Source organism: Gambusia affinis, linkage group LG11, assembly GCF_019740435.1.
Source record: "Gambusia affinis linkage group LG11, SWU_Gaff_1.0, whole genome shotgun sequence".
Classification (NCBI taxonomy): Eukaryota; Metazoa; Chordata; class Actinopteri; order Cyprinodontiformes; family Poeciliidae; genus Gambusia; species Gambusia affinis.
The window spans coordinates 164901-186021 of record NC_057878.1 but is presented as its reverse complement, the minus strand read 5'-3'; the positions used below and the strand labels follow the sequence as shown (position 1 = coordinate 186021).

The window sequence follows — 21121 nt, the reverse complement described above, 5'->3', positions numbered from 1 at the left end:
GAAAAGTCGCTTATAAAATCCTTATCATATTTGGGGGGCCGGTAGACTACAGCACAGAAAACTGGGTCTACGATCTCATCTCAAAAGACGAAACTCAAAACTGGGGAATGATGTCTGTAAAAAACACTGCTTACATTTGTAGTCCTGTTTGTAAACAGTCGCTGTGCCTCCGCCTCTCCCCGAGGCCCGTGGTGAGTTAAAATAAAAACAATCCGCTGGTACAAGCTCAGATAGAGCACTGGACTCACCAACACTCAGCCACGTCTCAGTCACACACAGAAAATCCAGGTTGTGGTGACCAAAAAAGTCCCGAAGAATAAAAGTTTTATTCTGGCGACCTGGCGTTTACCAGGCCAATCCTAACAGGAACTTGATCCTGGGCTCCGACAAGTCGGGAAACCCGGGACAGCGGTCTCAGGTTTTGGTAACTCCGACGGCGCATATAGAGCCGAGAAAAGCAAGGGCGGCGGCGTAAAGGAACTTCAACGCCGACCACTGGCACCAAGTAAACACCAACGGGATCCAAGAAACGCCGAGGCACCCGAGAGCCCAGGAACGATCCTTGCGATGCTCGAGCAAAAGCAGAACAGTGCGTCATGTAACACTTCAGCTTCACCAGCCGGCCGCCTACCGTCTACGACGCACACGACTCCTCCGTGGAAGCAGCTCAGGAACCCGGAACAAGTGGCTCGGAATCTCCGACAGAAGCGGGGGCAAAGATTGTCGGCCCGCAACATTGAATAACTCCATATCCTGGACCAAAGGTTGGAGGTCTAGTAGTGTGTTACGATCATACACCAGCAGAGACTCAGTTCCATAGATGACACAGGACAAAAACAGTATAAACATCAGCAGACGTAAGAATGACAGACGAGCAGCCACACACACCGGCGCCATCTTGTTCCATCTTGCGCCAATTTTGAGGCAACCTATCGGACCTGTGGCCGTAAGGTTGTCGGTGCTTGTCGTGGTGGCAACCCTCGAACCCGTTGGTGGACACCCTCAGTGAGGGATGCCGTCAGGCTGAAGAAAGAGTCCTATTGGGCATTTTTGGCCTGTGGGACTCCGGAAGCAGCTGATTGGTACTGGCAGGCGAAGTGGCTTGCGGCCCGGGTGGTTGCTGAGGCAAAAACTCAGGCATGGGAGGAGTTCGGAGAGGCCATGGAGAAACACTTTCATACAGCTTCGAGGCGATTCTGGGCCACCATCCGGCGTCTCAGGAGGGGGAAGCAGTGCAGCACCAACACCGTCTACAGTGGGGATAGTGTGCTGCTGACCTCAACTCGGGATGTTGTGGGCCGGTGGGCAGAATACTTTGAAAACCTCCTGAATCCCACCAACATGCCTTCTATTGTGGAAGCTGAGTCTGGGGACTCTGGGTTGGGCTCTCCAATCTCTGGGGTCGAGGTTTCCGAGGTGGTCAAAAAGCTCCTCGGTGGCTCCTCGACCACAAATACGATCAGGATATCTGACATCACCACTACAGATACCCCACTGGCAATGGAGAACCATTATTTTTCAATTGTTGATGCGAAGACTTTATGCCTGTATGCTAGTACAGTAGTAGTCTAGCACTACATTAGCATGTGTTTGTGAGACATCCACGCACGTTGTAGCTGCACTATTGCAGTGGTTATAAAACTATTTTAGACAACTAAAAGGGAAAACAAGATCTAGTGATCTACGATCAATTGTTTTGGTCTTTCAAGTTCGGCGTTACAGACAGATACGCTAAAGGGTAGCCTAAGTTTAATGAAGTTGAAAAACAATGTGTTTTCTTTAATGTTACTTTTCCGGCTATGTTTGTTTATAATTCTTGAAAAGTTCAACCTTTTAGATTTTTAGTTATGACAGTTTGTTAATTGTTCGAGTTTCGATTGGTTTTGTCTGATCGAATGTAGGGGAATGTAACGGTTTTGCTCCTCCATACAACATAGGAGACGAAAGTAGTAACATTGTGTCTGTGTTTTCATTATTCCCCTACAGGTAAAGTTTATTCATAAGGTGTAACTTTAAAGCTATCGATTACATTCTTTTAATGAACAGGGAGCATTGTGGTGACTGTGATAACTATAGTCTAAGACAGGGGTGTCAAACTCCAGTCCTGGAGGGCCGCTGTCCTGCAGTTTTTAGATGTGCCACAGGTACAAAATACTGGAATGAAATGGCTTCATTATCTCCTCCTTGTGTAGATCAGTTCTCCAGAGTCCTGCTAATGAGCTAATTATTCTATTCAGGTGTGGTGGAGCAAAGTCACATCTAAAGGTTGCAGGGCAGTGGCCCTCCAGGACTGGAGTTTGACACCTGTGGTCTAAGAGCTACTATACTCATCTTAACTTTCTGGTTAGCCGCGTCCTGTGTGTGTTAGGTTTATTTTACTGTGATGGCATAACCGGAATGTGTGTAATGTTTACTCAATATGTGACAGTGTAGTGTCTGAAACTGTTTTGAAATATTACCATTACAACACTGGAGACGAAAGTAGTAACATTGTGTCCGTTTTTTCATTATTCCCCTACAGAGTTCTTACTCCTAAGGGGCGTAATACTATTACGTAGAATGGGCAACAGCCAATGAAAAGCCAATGCCCTCTGGTAAGGTCCATAGGAAAAAAAAACACATTAACAATAAACACCAGACTGCAGTTTGTTATGTAATTACTTAGGCTGAATCAAGGCAAGCTGCCACGTTATGTCTTGGAAATCAAAACTAACAAAACTGGCTACATTTCATCGACTTAAACTTTTTTTTGTCAAAGGCAGTGATGTCAGTAACGCGTTACTGACGTCGGACCACTTTTTTCAGTAACAAGTAATATAACGCGTTGCTATTTCAAATCCAGTAGTCAGACTACAGTTACTTATCAAAATCACTTTGCATTACTGCGTTACTATCTTCTTTTGTTATTTAATGGTATTTCCTCTACCCGTCTTGTCGAGTGACCGACGTCTCTATGCAACAGAAATGTAAACAATGGAGGGAGATGAGCATTTTGTTGGTGGAAAAACTGGAACTATTTTGAGTTTCTGTCGACAAGTCCGATTATTATAAACGGCTTTGGGCTTCATTTTTTAAAAGTCGCTTGCAGATTTAATGAGTGGCGGGTTGAGCCTTTTTGGGCTCGTTTTTGAACGTGAAGTTACTCATTTGGGTTTGGAAATGAGCAGAGACTCATAATAAATCCCAGAATTTATCCGTCATTAAGGTAGTTTTACTCAGTCTCTCTCTCTCCATCATTTCCCGGATGATCCGTCCCGCTGTGTCTTTGTTAATGTCAAGTTAATGTTTTACCTCTGAATGACGTTGAGCTTCACGTTGCGCTCCAGAAAACTGCAAACATCGAGACCAATATGAACAGCGCAATAAACGTGAAAACAGCCACGAATGAACGTGTCCGTAGTTGGCAATAATTATAATGGCAAGTTAACGCAATTCTAATTATTAATATTAAGATAAGTGTCACAAATCTGTGCAGCCATCTCAGCGGTGGAGCTGCAGGAGGAGCTCTGTGCGCTGAGCTTTGACACCAAATGCAGGGCCGTAACCAAGAACCTGGAGGCTTGGGGGAGGGGAGGGGGGTTGAAATTCTTTTTAGAGTTTTCCAGACAACAGTGGACCACACAAATTACTCACGTTTTTGTTTTTTTTGTACAATCTCCTCTTCAGTTCAACCTTATCAGTGGAGACACATTGTTGATGTTACCATTATAAAATAGCTGATAATTAAGAATTGGCAAAGCTCAATGTGATTTTCACAGTAGGTGGAGCGTTGTTGTTAGCAGCTGCTGAAAGTAACTAAAAAGTTACTTTTAGTGTAACTTAGTTACTTTCCAAATCAAGTAGTCAGTAATCTAACTAAGTTACTTTTTCAAGGAGTAATCAGTAGTCCGATTAAAGTTACTTTTTCAAAGTAACTATGCCATCACCAGTGATGGCATAGTTCACTCCGCCTCCTGTGAAAATCACATTGAGCTTTCCAAACCCAAATGAGCAACTTCACATTCAAAAACGAGCCCAAAAAGGCGCAACCCGCCACTCATTAAATTTGCAAACGACTTTTAAAAAATGAAGCCCAAAGCCGCTTATAATAATCGGATTTGGCGACAGAAACTCAAAATAGTTCCAGTTTTTCCACCAACAAAATGCGCATCTCCCTCCATTGTTTACATTTCTGTTGCATAGAGACGTCGGTCACTCGACAAGACGAGTAGAGGAAATACGATTAAATAACAAAAGAAGATAGTAACGCACAGTGATTTTGATAAGTAACTGTAGTCTGACTACTGGATTTGAAATAGCAACGCGTTAGATTACTGGTTACTGAAAAAAGTGGTCCGACGTCAGTAACGCTGCTACAAATTAACGCTTACATTGACATCACTGCCTTTGACAAAAAAAGTTTGTAGAGGAAATACGATTAAATAACAAAAGAAGATAGTAACGCACAGTGATTTTGATAAGTAACTGTAGTCTGACTACTGGATTTGAAATAGCAACGCGTTAGATTACTGGTTACTGAAAAAAGTGGTCCGACGTCAGTAACGCGTTACAAATTAACGCGTTACTGACATCACTGCCTTTGACAAAAAAAAGTTTAAGTTACTGACATCACTGGCCATCACTGGTCAAAGGTAGTAAATATCTCAATTATATTTAGCTCTCTAACTCATACTAATGAGAAGAGTTTGAAACGGCACTAGCCGACAGCTCAATGTGTGGGAGCCGAGATCAGATGCAGATAGAGCAGAAAGAAAAACAGAAAGGTTGGTATGCTTTTATTTCTTACTATCAACTGGATATTTTTCCAGAAAAACCAAGGTTTTTTTATTAAGTTATCATTAACTTAAAGTTATTATACTTCCCAAATATTCATTATTTCTACCTACTTGTTGGTTCTCAGCTAACTATTAGGTAGAAATAATGAATAGCTTTCTACCTACTTGTAGAAAGATACAAGTAGGTATCATGAGAAAACCAAGGACATGGTTTTCTCATGTTTAAAAAGGTTTAAACATGAGAGGTTTAAAAATAAAGCAACTTAAGTTATAATTTAAATAGCCCATAACCTGTATTGAGAGCCACTACAAAAAAATTATATTTATGAGGAATTTCATTAAATAGTCACTTATTAAAGCTTTTTATTTAAAGGTGTAAAGGTGTAGCAGAGATTAGATCAGTGACACTGAACCAAACTCATATCTGAACATTTAAACTTTAGTTTGACTTATGTGGGTCTCAACAGTTTGTTTACTGAGACAAACATGTTTAATGTGAATTACCTCTTATTAGTCATTTGGTCCTACAGCTTAAACACATTAAAAACTTTTAACTTGGCCGACCCCCAGTAATGAGATAGGATTTCCTCCCTTTAACTCAGGGGTCTTAAACTCCAGTCCTGGAGGGCCGATGTCTTGCAACTTTTAGATGTGCCTCTGCTGCACCACCTGAATAGAATAATTAGGTCATTAAGGCTCTGGAGAACTGATCTGCACAAGGAGGAGGTCATCAAGACTTTTCATTCCAGTGTTTTGTACCTATGGCACATCTAAAAACTGCAGGACCTGTCCTGCAGTCAAACTCCTGTCCTCGAGGACTGGAGTTTGAGACCCCTGGTTTAACTGATTAAATTTGTAAAACAACCAGTTTCATCAACAAATGATTTCTGGTTCTGAGAATAGGGGAATTACTTCGAAACTCATTTTAAAAATAACCAAAAACATGCTAAGTATCTGTTTCAATTGCACTCGAAATAGATTTTAAAGTTGGAGCTGGAACTGAGCCAGAAATGGGATATTCAGACGAGTCAAGGTGTCTCTCTTTCAACTCCCCCGACTCACCGTCTCTCACCCAGCGCATGAAGTCCTGCACGGTCTGGTTAAGGCTGACCTGCTGAAACACCACAGGCTTGAAGTTTCTTTGTTCAAATGACCTGATGAGGCGAACTGTGACCACAGCTGGAACATCCAAGTCCTCCGGATAAGATAATCTTTCACCGGCCATCCGTCCAGAAGAACACACACAAAAAGTGTAGAAAAACAAACCTCTACTCATGTGGAAAACAGAAACTAGAAGTTTAAGACCAGACGAATCGATCCATGATTCCTTCTACCTTGTCGAGTGGATTCATACTCTTAAGTGTCACCACCTGGCGGTGTGGAGGACGTCCTCAGTCGTGACATAATAATATGCAGCGATACCAAACATTTCAGGCGTGTTTAATGAATTAATATACTTTATTAATCTTAAAGAGAATTTTACAAATAAAGCATAGTGTCAGTGAAACATTACGGAGTATAAGGTTAAAATTCCCTCTTATATCCTGATTTGAGGTTTTTATTTTATGTTTGTTACGTTGGATTGACACATGAAAGAGGTCTTGTGTGAAATTCTGTTCCTCCCGTCTCAGGAGTGATCGGTGCCGCCAGAGAGGATCCGTTCATTTATCGGCGTTTCTGGTCGATTTCTCGGCACAACAACTCATATAATCATGCCAGGGTTGTGACTTTCAGTTTAATCGACAGCTGCTGTTTAAAAAAGAAGCAGTAACAAAATTGTAAAATAAATAAAGAGAGAATCGGTCTTCTTCCTATTTTTATCACTTAAGCCTGATAAATAAAGGTCAGTAACCAAACACAGTTTTCCAACACACTGTATCTATTTATATTTTTTTATTGCTAATATTGCTAATATTTATTGCTAATATATTTTTATGGCTGATAGCAGGGCACAAAGATTACTTCCTGAAAAGATGAGAGTGTAGGCTTTCTGGAAAATTATTGTTATAGCCTCAATTAGCCAAAGCGCAATAATCAACAACCAGAATTAAGTTAATTATTGATATTTATTGTTGCATAGATAAAACGGATTCCCCGCTAACTTTATCCGTCGTTGTCAACCCCGGTAATGGGGATCACGCCAAACAAGATATAACAATTCAGGGAAGTGCCAAAAAAAACAAAACAATTAAACAAAAACCAACAAAATAAATGAAAGGTTGTCAGCCCGCCCTCACAAATACTACGAAAAGAAAACAATCATAACTGGGTGGACTAACAACAAAGAAAACCCAAACGCTAAAAGGACAGCAGGAGGCAGTGCAAAAACTGTAAAACAAAACAAAAAAAATTGTTATATTCTTATTAAATCATTTTAATCAAATCAACCTAAAACACATTAAAACACTGCCTACCTGTGTTGCATAAATCAACACTCCCAGCTCAACCCGTGGAGTAGCCGATCTGGTGCAACCCTGACAAAAATATAAAACAATATATAAACATACAATTAGTTTTTATTAAAAAAGACCAAGTATAAAACCTACCTGTGATGCCACCTCTTACATTATGTTCTACTGTAAAATATGCTGGATAAAAGACATTTCTATCCATAAAAAACATTTCTAATTTTTGCTGGCCCAATCATACTATACTATAGTATTTGCTATAGTAACTGTAGCAATCATTGAGATTTTGAAAACATTTGCTCATTATTATTTGCCAGAGTAAAAGTGGAGGCGGGGGGAATTTCAGCTGCCTGAAATAATCTGTTCCCCCTCCATTTCATAGGATTAAATTAATTTAACTGTGCTTATTCGTCTCTTGATGAACAACAAATTCTGCAAGTTTAAAATATTTGCTCATTAATTGCTAGATTTACCAGGGAGAACAACATATTTTAGCTGCTTGAAATTATCCATTTCCTCTCCATTTCATAGGAATGGACAATATGTGAATTTTCAGCACCACATTCAATTTTCAGCCTCATTTGCTTTGGTACAGCATAGAAATGTTGAGAAGCAGTAGTTCATGAATCACTGTCACAGTCCACCATGAGAGAAGATTGATGGACGGTCCCACCCACCAGGTCATCTACTTGTGCAAGTTTTACATCAGTCACCTACCTGTCGGTTGCCAACTCCATCCATTTTCTGTCCCTGGTGGGGTCAGGAGGGGTTCTGATGCCTATTTCCAGCGAACTTTTCAGGCGAAATGGTTGCCAACTTAGTGACCTTTTTGCTATATTTTGCACACGCACAAAACAAATCAGCAAGTCAGGTTTTTTAAAGATCGGTGATCACCCAGAAAATTGCAATCAGTGCACCTCTGCTTTCTTTCCTTTTTTTTCTCACTTTTTATTCAGATTTTTCAGTGCAAGTCACATTACATACATTACATATAATATATTTTACAAACTACATGTACAACCTCACATATTGTGCTCCATAAGAGGCTTTGTTTGTCCACAGTCTTAAAAAAATAAATAAATAAAAGTGAGAATCTCTTATTTATCAATGTAATCTCCATCAGCTGTGGTTTGAAATGAGTGTTTGAATTGGGGACCATTTTTTAAGAGGATGTCACTTTTCAGCTGTAGTTTTGCTGTAATTTGTTCCATGTGCTACACCTCTCCCCTCCCTCCATCCCTCATGTTCTTCCACTGACAGACTGCGGGGGGCTGACGTTTCAGCCATGGGTCCATGATCATTTTCTTTGCGGAAACAAAGAAATTTATGTCTTTAAGACATAAATCTTACTGTAATCTTAAATTTTATTTAGTATTGTTAAAGATGGCTCTAAGGGTGCTGTAATGCCCAGGCACATAGTCATTTCCTTTTGTATCCCTTTCCAATAGGTTGATAGTTTTCGCTGCTTTCTTTTTAAAATTGCAATCTGTCTGTAGAACAGTTGATTACTGGAATGAATGTAAAGACCGTTACTGCAAACTAAATATATTTAGTAGTTATTAAAGAAATACTTGAACATCTTGAATGTCTGTTCAACAGAGCATTCCTTGGGGTGGAGGAGGAGGGGGAAGAAGGGGGGGAGTTGGGGGCGTTATATTTTATTATGTAGAAGATATAACCTCCAAAATTACAAGAAATAAAGCTTGATTTCTTATGTGCAATAAGTCAATATAATATATGAATTCCCTTCTCTGAAATGAATGGGAAAAAATTAAGATTTTCAATTTATTTGACATATTTATTTGCAACTACGAAATAGTAACATAAGCATTAAACTCTTGTCGGTCAGGTGATTTTTATTTTAATTAAATACGTTTCATACATGCTTGATCTTTCATGCGTAGAAGTCAGAGTAAAACAGATGCCTCACGTTTTGCAAACGAATGTTGTAACAATAAAGTTAAAATAAAAAATAGTGCTCGGAAAGGCGTGTCTAAACTTTGAACTGTGGTCCCAATGAGAGAAGGAAGGAGCGCTGAGCTAACCCTCCATTGTCGGCTCGTTGCACGTCGTCAGTAGATTCACACAGCAGTTGAGGAACGTGACTGAAAATGACAGACCTACAAGTGAGTATGAATACACTGACTAAAGTGTGAAGCGTATTCTAGCACATTAAACAAGTGGGGAGTTTAGTTCAGTGGTGTATGTGGTGTTTAGCTTCTTCACAAGGAAACAAATCCCTTTTCCAGCCAGGATCCTTTGGTTTAGAAAAATAAATAATTAAAAGGGAGCTGTTATCGGGAAGAGTGTTTTTCTGGTGGCACGGGTTTAAAAATGATCGTTGGTGTAAATGTTCATCAGGTTTTATATCTGCCGCTGGCCGTAACAAAGAGCAAGCCTTATCAACCCACCACCTATTAACCTTGCTGCTACTGTGACTAACGGCACGTATGATCTTATTAATAAGTAGACCGGAAGTCTATTATGAAAAGTGTCCTTTCGTTACGTCACCACAAACCGCTGATCATAGATCAGACACGTGTTCATATTTCTGGCTGATCAATAGGCTGCTGTCCTGGAGGAATATGTTTTCGAACACAATAACAATAACATGATGACTATATTATACAAACTGGTGTCAATGTTGTGGGTTAGTTTGTCAAGAAGCCTGATTAAAATACTTCAAAGCTAAACCGTATGTGCATGGGGAAATATCCAAAGTCCATAGTTCCAACAGCTTACCTAAATTATTATCAATAATAATACGTGTTCTGTAACAATAAAAGGTATTAACATAATCAAACATTTTGGCAGGTACAAGTACTTACAGGGGTCCCCAAAGTCTGTCGGCCTCCTGCATGTTTTAGTTTTGTCCCTGATTTAACTGACCTGGATCAAAAGAAGAACATTGACATGCTGAGAAGGTTGTTGGTGCCACCAAGGAGAGAACTAAGACATGCAGGATGCCGGCCCTCCGGGACCCCCTTTACATGGGGGAATTTTTCTGCCATAAATCAAAAGCACACATTTTCAGTCTGAAAACTTGTAATACTTTTGCTTACATTTCATTTTGAAAGCAGGATTACATATTTCTTCTCAAAACTTGTAATGTTTACTCAAACCTTTCACCTGGCAGCCCAGAGAAGGAGCCGGACTAGTTACAGGTAGCAACTGTGACATTATTCACAAAGTGTGAGTTAATTGTAGTCTGATTGTAAACTGTATCAGCCCAGCCGCCTCGCTCTTTTCTCTCTGTCGGTGGTACAGCGGTGATGTCAGGGACTGACGGCTGAGTTATAGTCGCTTTCAACAGTTTGGGTTCAGCGCGTTTTTGAGCCACGACAGCAGTATGGTGTTTATAGTTAATAGGCTCCAGGCTCTGAGTTGAAATTGACCAAGTGTCAAAATGATCCGAACCCATCCCTGGTTCTGAACTGTTTTGAATTTGTGTCATTTCATCATTAGTGACCAGCAGCCTGATGTTTCTGTTGTTCTCTTGGTTTGTTGAACTTCATGTCAGATGGATTTCAGAATGACAGTCGCTCTCTGTGGTGTTGAAACTTGTAAGCTCCGCTGTTGCAGGCATATCTATGTTGTAAAGTTAAATGAGCTTTGTTATTTGGGTTAGTCATTAGCCCCACCCCCTGGCCCGACTCTGACTTGTTCCGCTAGTGGCCATATCCGAATTCAGGGAATGCAGGCTTTGAAGGACCCATCTACCTAGGAAGGGTCCTTCGCAGGCCGCGAATAAATGAAGACCGAAAGAAAAAAGCTGTGAATTCAAACAGCTCTGGCCTTCAGCCAGCTAGACATTGCGGGGTGTGTGGCCGTGTTTTCTAGAACTCGCAGTGCAAGTCGTAAATTCTACTCTTCTTTTGGGTCAGGGGTTCCCAAACTTTATCATGCCAAGGCCCCCTTACACCAGTACATTTTCAGCTGAGGCCCCCCTCATATGAAACATGCGTAAACACAATGTGTAAGTTACAACAACAGAATTAAAAAATGAGTGAGCAAACCATCTAAATAAAAACACATTTATTTTGTAAAGATGAAGTCACAATTATATTTTATTAACCTTTAATTCATTAATTTAATAAATAACATATAACAATAATATAGGCCCACCACTTTAATTTTAACAACCTTTTTTTAAACAATGAACTTCTTTATACCTTGCAAAAACAGAAAGATTTGTGAACAAAATAAAAGTTTGTCCCAAATTAAACATGCAGGCATTTTATATAATGCAGACCAAACAACAAATGTAGGCTACATGAGAGAGAGAGAGAGACAGAGATATACCATGCTAATGGGAGCAGTGGGCCTGATGGCTTCTACACAGTTTGTCAAGTCTGGGCTTGATGTCTGTCAGAGCAACACGCATGTCATTCTCCACATTCAAACGTGATCTGTGTTTAGTTTTCAGTACTTTTAAAGTTGAAAAGCCAGACTCACACAAGTAAGCGGTTGCAAATGGAAGGAGACATTTCAGAGCCCTTTCAGCTAGGGTGGGAAACTCTTGTCTTACATACAGCCAGAAATTTGGGAGAGAAAGGGTTTCAAATTTGACTTTTAAGTCCCATGAGGTGGACATTTCAATCAGTTCCTCCTGTGTTTTTAAGTCCAGAGAAGAGCCAACATCATTGGCAAAGGGGGTCCTGACCCAGTTTAGCTGAGAGTTGTCAAGGTCAGGGAAATAGTCTGAAATATCCCTGGAGGTGTTCCAAGTGTGACAGTATCAAAGGGGAAATGGTGTCCAAATCACCACCAGATGACAACTCTTGGTGTCGTTGCGGGAACATTTCTGTAGTCCCTTCTTGCACCTTGCTTGCCCATAGGACGACTTTCATGGAAAACGCACGTACTTTGTCTTGCAGATGCAGTATGTATGTTTCACGTCCTTGCATGCTTTGGTTCAGTAAATTTAGATGGTGAAATATGTCTGCCAAATATGCAAGCTTCAGAAGCCATGGTGCATCTGTGAAACGGCTTGCCAGCTGATGTTTTTCAGACGCAAGGAATTCAGCGATCTCTGTCCGCATCTCGTATACACGGTTTAAAACTGCCCCTCGAGAAAGCCAGCGTACATTTGAATGCAGCAGCAATCCTTTAAACGGAGCTCCCATTTCGTCACACAGAATGCCAAAGAGTCGGTCTTTCATGGGGCGACTTTTAATAAGGTTAACCACCTGCACGGTCTCCTGCAGTACTTGGTTAAGCTCGTCATCGATGCGTTTAGCCACAAGGGCTTCGCGATGGAGCATACAGTGTGTGAAAATGACGTGTGGGGCTTTCTGTTTTATTAGCACAGTCACTCCGCTGTGTCTCCCTGTCATAGCTGCAGCCCCATCCGAACAAACTCCAACACAACGGGACCAATCAAGTCTATTTGTCCTCATATAATTGTCCAAGACACCAAAAATCTCCCTCACCATGGCCCTATGTTCAAGCGCTTTGGAGAACAGTATTTCCTCTGCAAACTTTTCTCCTTGAAGGTACCTAACGTAGATGAGCAGCTGCGCGGCATTAGCCACACCAGTGCGGCATTAGCCACACCAGTGCGGCATTAGCCACACCAGTGCGGCATTAGCCACACCAGTGCGGCATTAGCCACACCAGTGCGGCCTTAGCCACACCAGTGCGGCCTTAGCCACACCAGTGCGGCATTAGCCACACCAGTGCGGCATTAGCCACACCAGTGCGGCATTAGCCACACCAGTGCGGCATTAGCCACACCAGTGCGGCAGTAGCCCCACCAGTGCGGCATTAGCCACACCAGTGCGGCATTAGCCACACCAGTGCGGCATTAGCCACACCAGTGCGGCATTAGCCACACCAGTGCGGCATTAGCCACACCAGTGCGGCATTAGCCACACCAGTGCGGCATTAGCCACACCAGTGCGGCATTAGCCACACCAGTGCGGCATTAGCCACACCAGTGCGGCATTAGCCACACCAGTGCGGCATTAGCCACACCAGTGCGGCATTAGCCACACCAGTGCGGCATTAGCCACACCAGTGCGGCATTAGCCACATCAGTGCTTTCGTCCAGTTGCAATGCGAAATAGTCACTTGCTTGTACCTGGTCCAAAAGTTGATTAGAAACGTCCCCTGCCATGTCACTTATTCGCCTACACACCGTGTTGTCCGAAAGTGGTATCGCATCCATTTTCTGTGCCGCGTCCTCACCAAGCATTTCCCGAACCATGTCTTTGCTTGCTGGAAGTAAGAAATCTTCTCCGTCGGTGTAGGGCTACTTTGCCTGAGCTATGTGGTACGATGCCGCATAGGATGGTCTCAGTGCTCTCTTGGAGACGTTAGCTTGCTGCACAAATCTTGTCGTCTGCTTCGTTATTTGTTCCTCCTTGCGTTTGAAATATTCCACTGACTTTTCAGCCTCCGCTGGATGTTTCTGTTGTAAATGCCGTTTAAGTTTGGACGTTTTTAAGACCTCGTTTGAAAGAATTTCAAGGCATAGCACACATTTAGGGCACTCCTGTCCATTTTTGTGTGTGATCGTAAATCCATAGTTAATATAGTCCTTTACATACTTCCTCAACTTTTTTGCCCAGTTGCAGCTCCTCTGTGTTTGATCAGATGTTTGTGGATTGGTGGGGTCTTCGCCAGGTCCTCTTCTTTTCAAAAACTTGTCCATGTTTGCCTGCTATCTGTTTAGCAGTATTATTTTCACGAAGCTAATGTCGGCGCAAGGCTAGTCAGGTTTGTTTACGAGTGCGTCATGGTCATGGCTATGCCAACCAATTAGAAAGAGATGCAAAAAAGAAAAGAACAAAAAAGAAAGAGATGCATTATTTAAAAATATTATTTGTAAGTTTTATGTGAATGATTTTCATAATGCAGTTATACCCAGACAGGAATATTTTAATTATTTTTATTTAATAAAATAATTTAATGTATAACTTCTTTTTTTTTCCTCCATCTTCCCGCGGCCCCCCAGGCGCCCCCTTGCGGTCCCCCAGGGGGCCGCGGCCCCCACTTTGAAAACCACTGTTTTAGGTGAACTCTCCACTAAAATGACCAAAATTGCTTCCCAGAACATTAATAAGTCACTCAAGTCTAGAACTCACCCGTAAAAGAAAGAAGTAACTTCTAAGACAGACCACGGCTACATCATGGACACTTCCACTCAAAATAAAAGAGAACGAGGCGACTCTGCATCCTCAACGCCAAGCAAGACACCTGGAGAAAAGCGACGCAGGTCAGTTGAAGAGGAAGAAGTGGAGGAAATATCTCTCAGAGATATAATGAACAGTAGTATGACGCTAGGAGAAAAAGTGGACAGTATTGAACAACAGGTGACACACAGCAGTGTTTTGCTTGCTAACCTAGCCAAGATGGTGGAGTTCAATGCTAATGAAGTTAAAGAATGCAAGGCAAAGGTTAAAGAGCTGGAAAAGCAAAATGGAAAAACTACAAGAGGGGAATGCTGATCTTAAAAAGAGGCTTAGAGAACAAGACAGATACAGAATGAGAGGGAGCCTTCGCATAAAAGGCTTGAAGGAGGAGAAAGACGCCAGGCTTTAGTCATCAGACTCTGAAAGCACATCGTTTCTGAATCTGCGTCAAGGCTGGAGGAGGATGTGGATGTTGTTCACCGACTAGGACAAAAGATGGAGAACAAACACAGAAACATCATTGTGCTATTTACACAAACATTGTTTAAAAAAGAAATCTGGAAGAAGACCAAACAATCCACTTATTGCAAATGACCTGGGCATCTGGTTTGCTGAAATGCTATCCAAAGAAGACTGGGAAGAGAGAAATTGTGGCTGCACATTGATCAAACCAGGAATGGTGGCCTACTTCTGTGGCCCCTTTGAATATATTGATGGACACCAGATCCGACTGGAAGGTACACATGCTGAATAAGATGGAAATGTAGACTTTGTCAAGGGATTTACTGCTTCACCTCTTCAACTTAAGTTTTTCTACAGCTAGCTTACTGAATATCATTTCGTTCAGTTTAATTGAATTTTCTTTATCTTTTCTATTCAAGAACCTTTTTTGTTTATCATGTTGAATAAGAAAATTTCATTTGGTTCACTCATTGTTAGAGGTTTAAAAGACATTGTTAAAAGAAAAGCATTATTCTTTTTTCCGAAAGGACAGAAGTCCTTTCAAGGGACTCACTCTTCAAGTTCACACTGGCTAACAGTGGTGACCAAAGTTGATCATATAGTCCTCGTAGTAATTAATATTTATGGCTCTAATAATGACAGTTTAAACCAAACCTTGCTGGAAGAATTAACTGAAGATTTACTGGAATTTAAAACTTGGTACCTCAATGACCATGTTATTCTGGAACATGGTCATTGACTGGAACATGACTTTGAATGAATGGCTGGACAGGTGACCTCCAAGATTAGATAGTCTGTAAAGTTGGTCCAAAGTAAGTCAGCACTAAAACTGTTTTCTTTGATTAACAACTTTGACTTGCTGCAAACCTCTGTTGTTTTAAAAATAATTTTATGTATTTATTTATTGTACTGTCACACTATTTTATTTGTTGTTAATAGTATTTTGAACCTATGAATTCTGATATTTTGTGTTTAATATTGTTGCCTTGTTTGTTTGTAAAGTGTTCTAAATAGTCCTGTCAATTAATTGCACGATAAATTAAAACTATTGACGTCATTTTAATTATCTGCATTATCGTCTCTTCCAGCCTTTTTCTCTTTCTGTTGATGACACTGAATGAAAAAAGGTTCAACTCCGCTGCTCTCCACTGACCCTCCCTTCCTCATTTCCTCAGTGTAATGTCCAGTTCACACTACACCATCTTAGAGCTGTCAGCCCATTTTCAAAACCTGAGAGGTCACACATTAGCTGACAGAAATCCTAGGTATAACGGTTCGATCCTGCTGTGTGGTGTCCAGCAATGGGCAGAAAATAATGGCTACAAGTCCCGTTAATTCATTTTAAAACCAGTAATTAATCAATTCTTTACTACAATCTATCTGCAGTGCATGTGGCTCTAGTGTCAGTGTAACGTCCTGACTGAATGAAAATCATTATAATCTGTTTATGTCACCTTAACAAAGAACAGCTGAAAAGTTACCAGATTCATCAACTGTGTAGCAATTTGGCTCCAACTCCTCCCCTCATCATTTCTATATTCTTTGCACAAAATGTTTTATAAACATTAATGTTGTTTCCACATATCATCTCCAATGTCCGCTGGACACTACAGGATGATCAGTTATGAAATTACAAGCAACAATCTTAGAACGATCAAAGTTCTAAGATTGTCATAAGGGAAAAATGAACTAAGGTGTAGTGTGAACTATTGCATCAGGTAGTCGATGTTCCATCTTCTCTATTTAAATCTAATGATTACTGAAGGGCAATATGGTTTACAGTCTTCATAATCGGCACTCAAATTATTCATTTTTGTAGTAAAGGCTGTTCATAGTAAAACCAAACATTATACTGCTAAATAATATTGGTGTTTAACTTCCACTCATTTGGGGAAAGCTAGAGGAAGTTTTTAAAACAATGTGCTGGGAGTGAGGCGTTCTCTCCTGGTAGACCGAACCTGGAGTGAAGGGAGCTGGCTGTTGATGCAGTGGGAAAGGATATCTGTGAAAATGTTGGTCCAATGTTGCAATTAGGTGACGTGTTGAGGAACCGAGCAGATATTTGAGATTTATCTGTACAGAGCTTCATTCTTTTCTAAAAACATGTTGTATCACTTAAAGTGCAGTATAGCAAAATAATTTGCCACTCCTCACTGCCATTGCTGCTTTGCCTGAACGCCCGGTTTGGACCCGATGAATGAATTATGGGATGTAGTGGGCTGTGAATGATACACCGGACCAATCCTTCAAAACTGGGGAAAAGGAGGATGCATTTGAAGGAGTGTTTGAATTCGGACAGGCCTTGTTGCCACGCTATGACGTAGGTGGTCTATGAATCTACCCTTTGAAGGATGTAGCCCTTGATTTCAGACAGCTATTCCCTGCTTGTTTTTGGAACCTCCTTTTGGCACCATCGCCTGGCAACCTCTCAGCCATTAGAGTGAAAGTTGTACTGGGCGTGTTTGTTTCCTTCCAGCTAGAGGTGTGCTGATCGATTGGCCACTGATCATAATCGGTCGACTTCTGTGAATAAGTGTATGATGGGTGATCGCCGATCACGGCCTCTTGTTGACGATCACCAAAACTGATCACATTTATCTAACTTTGCAGCCTGCGTGTGCAGCTGATCTCCTCTTTCCTTCACACTGCGCAAGTGTGCAGCAACAAATCCTTTTGTGTGGGACTTTAATGGTCTGACTGAACGAGGACGTTTGTGTGTTGCGGTGGGAAATTACCTCGGCGTTGAAGCATGTCAAAATGCATAAACACAACAAATCTAATATGGCATTTAAAAAACAAGCACTCGATGGAGTTTGGCTACATCGAGGCTCAAGCCAGATAGCAGGTAAAGCAGCGCACCACTACCAACACTCACCTGGATTAGCATCATAGTCTGAAAGCTAAACAAATAACCTAAAAAATTATTCAAATCTTTTTTTTACTTCTGTCCATTTAAATTTACAATGTTTTTCAAAATACTGTGTTAAATCAACTAAAAGTAATTAGTTTGATAATACCGAAAGTTGTTTGGGCCAGAGAAGGTCAACAGTTTGATGTTTAAAAGAGCCTTTCTCTTTTTCCCTGTAGGCTAACTTTGATGTGGCTGCAGCTGAAGTAAAGCAGCTAAAGGCGAAACCATCTGATGATGAGATGTTGCTGCTCTATTCCTTGTTCAAGCAAGCCACCGTGGGAGATGTTAACACAGGTGAGACTGCCTCCTCACAGAGTGCATTCAAATTAAATAAAATTCAAAAATACTTTATCAAAGGGAAATAAAAGGTTATAACTCAATAATTCACAATTCTTCAAATAGTTGTTATAGATACTGATGGCTGTTGGGTGGAAGGATCTCTAGTGGTTGGTATCACAGTGACTTGAAGAAGCCTCTTCAAATCACTGTGTTTTCCTCTTATTTTCCCAGAACAGTGTCCTGAAGCGGACGGTCAGAGTTGTTCATAATCTGTTTTATTTTCTGAAGATTCCTTCTTTTCATTGGGTTCAGGTCCCATAGTCATCCTTAGAACAGAACCAGCCTTCTTTATCAGACGGTAGAACCTTTTTAGGTCTCTGGCTCAGATGCTGCTGCCCCAAGACATGACAGCAGAAGAGATGACGCTCTCAACACACTTGTAGAAGATCTGCAGCATCTTGCTGAAGGATCTTAGCTTCCTGAAGAAGTACAGTCTGCTGTGTTCCTTCTTTTAGATGCTTCACTGTTGTATCTCTAGTTCAGTCTGTTGTCCAGATGAACACTGACATATTTGTATTCCTCAACCACCTCCACTTCTTCTCCCATGATGGAAATGGGGTTTGATTTAATCCTGTTTCTCCTGAAATCTATAATCATCTCCTTTGTTTGGTTTACATTCAAGATGAAGTGATTATTCCCTCACCATACCACAAAGCGGTCCACCAGATCTCTGTACTCATTTCTTGTCCATCTCTGATTCACCTGACAAGAAGTCAGACTCATCGGGGTGTGCTGCGGTGGTGTAGGGGATAGCTCAACCCACATTTGGAGGCCTTGAGTCCTCGACGTGGCCGTCGCGGGTTCAATTCCCGGACCCGACCGACATTTGCCGCATGTCTTCCCCCCTCTCCTTCCCCCTTTCCTGTCAGCCTGCTGTCATATAAGGGACACTAGAGCCCACAAAAAACCCCTGGAGGAAAAAAAAGTCAGCTGCCTCTTCACCTGAATTTCTAGATACAGAAAAGTGGGAGGGGCAGTCAAAGAGAGCAGCAGCATCTCCTGATTTGGTTGAAGACAAACTTGTGGAAACAGAAGAGTCCATGACTCTAATCTTGATTTTGAGCATCCCAAAGATGATCCTCCTTTTGTTTGAAGCCTGTAATCTTCTTCATCCCTGACCACACATTTCTGATTTGGTTCCTCTGCAGTTTATTCTCCAGTTTCTTCCTGTACTTCTTCTTGTTGTCTCTAATCTTGACTTTGAGCTGTTTCTATATACTCCTCAATAACTCCCTGTCTTGTTCCCTAAGGACTCTTTTCTTATTTTACAGTTACTTTAGTTCACTGGTGATCCAGGGTTTGTCACTAGGGAAGAATCCCACTGTTTTGGTGAGGATGATGTCATTCACCATTGTGGCATTGATGTCCTCAATGCACCAATCTACACTTCAATTTTACTACTAGCTTTTATACTGTAGAACAATTTTGATTAAAACAGAGCACCTTGTTTTAGAAACGGAAGTCAAACAGGCTTCTATTTTCATTGTACATCACGGAGTCAAACATACTAGGAAATCAATTTAGTTGTCTGTTGCATGATGGTGCTGCTGATAGCACTGTCACAAGGAAGGTTCTAAGTTCAAATCCTGGTCATTTCCAAGTGTGTTGCCTCAGTTCTCTGTTACTCTGGCTTCCTCCCACAGCCCTAACATGAATGTTAGGTAAGTTTGGTCACTCTCCCCCCATGCCCTGCCCTATAATAACCAACAATACTGAGCAATATCAAACAGCTAAAAATAGTCTGCTAGCATGACAGTCCAGGTTGAATTTCTAAGCAATGTGACTTTAAAAGCAGTACAAGTCATCTTATCATCGTATCTCTTTCATCTTTCTGAAGCTCGTCCTGGAATGCTTGATTTTACTGGAAAAGCCAAGTGGGATGCCTGGGAGAAGCAGAAAGGTATGTTGGATCACAGTGTACACCTCCATAACCTCCCAACATACAGTATGGAATATAAATGGAAACTTAATACATTTTGATACAAAGTCAAGAATCCTCATTAAGTAAAATGATTGTGTCACATGTTTTCCTTTTTTGAGAAAAGTTAAACAACTGAGTCAGTAATGAAATGATGTCGGTCTTGAATAGCGTAAAATTTCAGTTTCATTTCAGTTCAGCACACATTCACTGCTGATGGTGGCAAGCTACTAGATTGTAGCTACAGCTGCCCTGGGCTCAGTCTGACAGGGAAGGCGAGTGAAGTGTGTAGCCCAAGGTCAACAGAGGTGGGCGTCACGGGGATTGAACCAGCGACCCACCGATTGCTGGACAAACTCCTACCGCTATTTCTGTTTATTCCACTTTGCATGCAAAACTAGAGTCGTTCTGGAGACACAAAACATATTCAATGGTTTATTTCTCCTGAAAAAAAATGTTCTTTCATTCTTCTGTCAGGCAAAAGCAAAGAGGATTCCATGACTGAGTACATCAAGCTGGTAGAAGAGCTAAAGCAGAAGCATGGAATCTAATCACTGCCAACGAGTCAGGACGGCTGCTGCACAGATTTGGACTTTGTCCAATAATTTCTTCCAATGAACCTGTTTAAACACTATTTTAATAAAGCCGAGGATCTTCTACTTATAATGTTTATGATCAGTAGCATGAAGTTCTCCTAATGTTGCAGTGTTAGTTACAAATTGCCTCCAACTTGCTATTTAGTGTTATTATAATGTCCAATGTCATTTCAAAATAAAATAACTCCTTAAAACAAGTGTGTTGTTCTCATTGACGGTCCTTATGTCTTCTTCCTTCTCCAGTTTGCTTTACATTATATTTTGGGGGAGAGAAAGGGTTGAGATTTGAGTTTTCCTCCTATGAGACACCATCCATCCATTTTTTTAGCACTAGTGGGGTCAGGAGGTGCTGGAGCCTATCTTTGGTTAGTTTTAAGCCAGGAGCCCTTGGTGTTTGTGTGTATAACATGTGTAACAAAATCTATCTGGAATGATGATGATTTAATGAAAAAACAATGCACAAATAATCCAAATCCAGGCAGCACAGCTGAGCAAAAAGGCTAAAGCTCAACACTGGTAGCAACTGGCAACAATCCAAACAATACTTGACAGAAACAACAGACAAGGACCCGACAC

General features: G+C 41.2%; 2 protein-coding genes and 1 long non-coding RNA gene across 6 annotated transcripts in view; 1 reads left to right on the top strand and 2 right to left on the bottom strand.

The window, feature by feature from the left end:
• Window positions 1–6158, bottom strand: part of lg11h2orf76 (linkage group 11 C2orf76 homolog) — a 31314-nt gene extending 25156 nt beyond the window's left edge. Inside the window, exon 1 of one of the 3 annotated variants that reach the window (XM_044131916.1) lies at window positions 5838–6158. In XM_044131916.1, coding sequence (XP_043987851.1) covers window positions 5838–6051 — 214 coding nt within the window. In that variant the 5' untranslated portion in view covers window positions 6052–6158. The remainder of the gene's footprint in view (window positions 1–5837) is intronic. The other 2 variants (XM_044131917.1, XM_044131914.1) reach the window with 2 other exon arrangements.
• A 569-nt stretch (window positions 6159–6727) lies between these two features.
• LOC122839898 lies at window positions 6728–15898 on the bottom strand. Of its 2 annotated transcripts, XR_006372135.1 has the most exons (4): window positions 14272–15898; window positions 7901–8015; window positions 7190–7249; window positions 6728–7103 (listed from the first exon to the last, which is right to left on the bottom strand). It is a non-coding gene; the product is annotated as an uncharacterized LOC122839898 (long non-coding RNA). The 2 variants fall into 2 exon arrangements; XR_006372134.1 differs by lacking the exon at window positions 14272–15898 and having other exon boundaries at window positions 7901–9039.
• Window positions 9161–20742, top strand: dbi (diazepam binding inhibitor (GABA receptor modulator, acyl-CoA binding protein)). Its single transcript, XM_044131912.1, has 4 exons — window positions 9161–9309; window positions 17869–17986; window positions 19869–19931; window positions 20427–20742. Exons 1-4 carry the CDS (start codon window positions 9295–9297, stop codon window positions 20498–20500), a joined length of 270 nt encoding a protein of 89 aa, XP_043987847.1. The 5' UTR covers window positions 9161–9294; the 3' UTR covers window positions 20501–20742.
• Window positions 20743–21121: the final 379 nt, after the last annotated feature.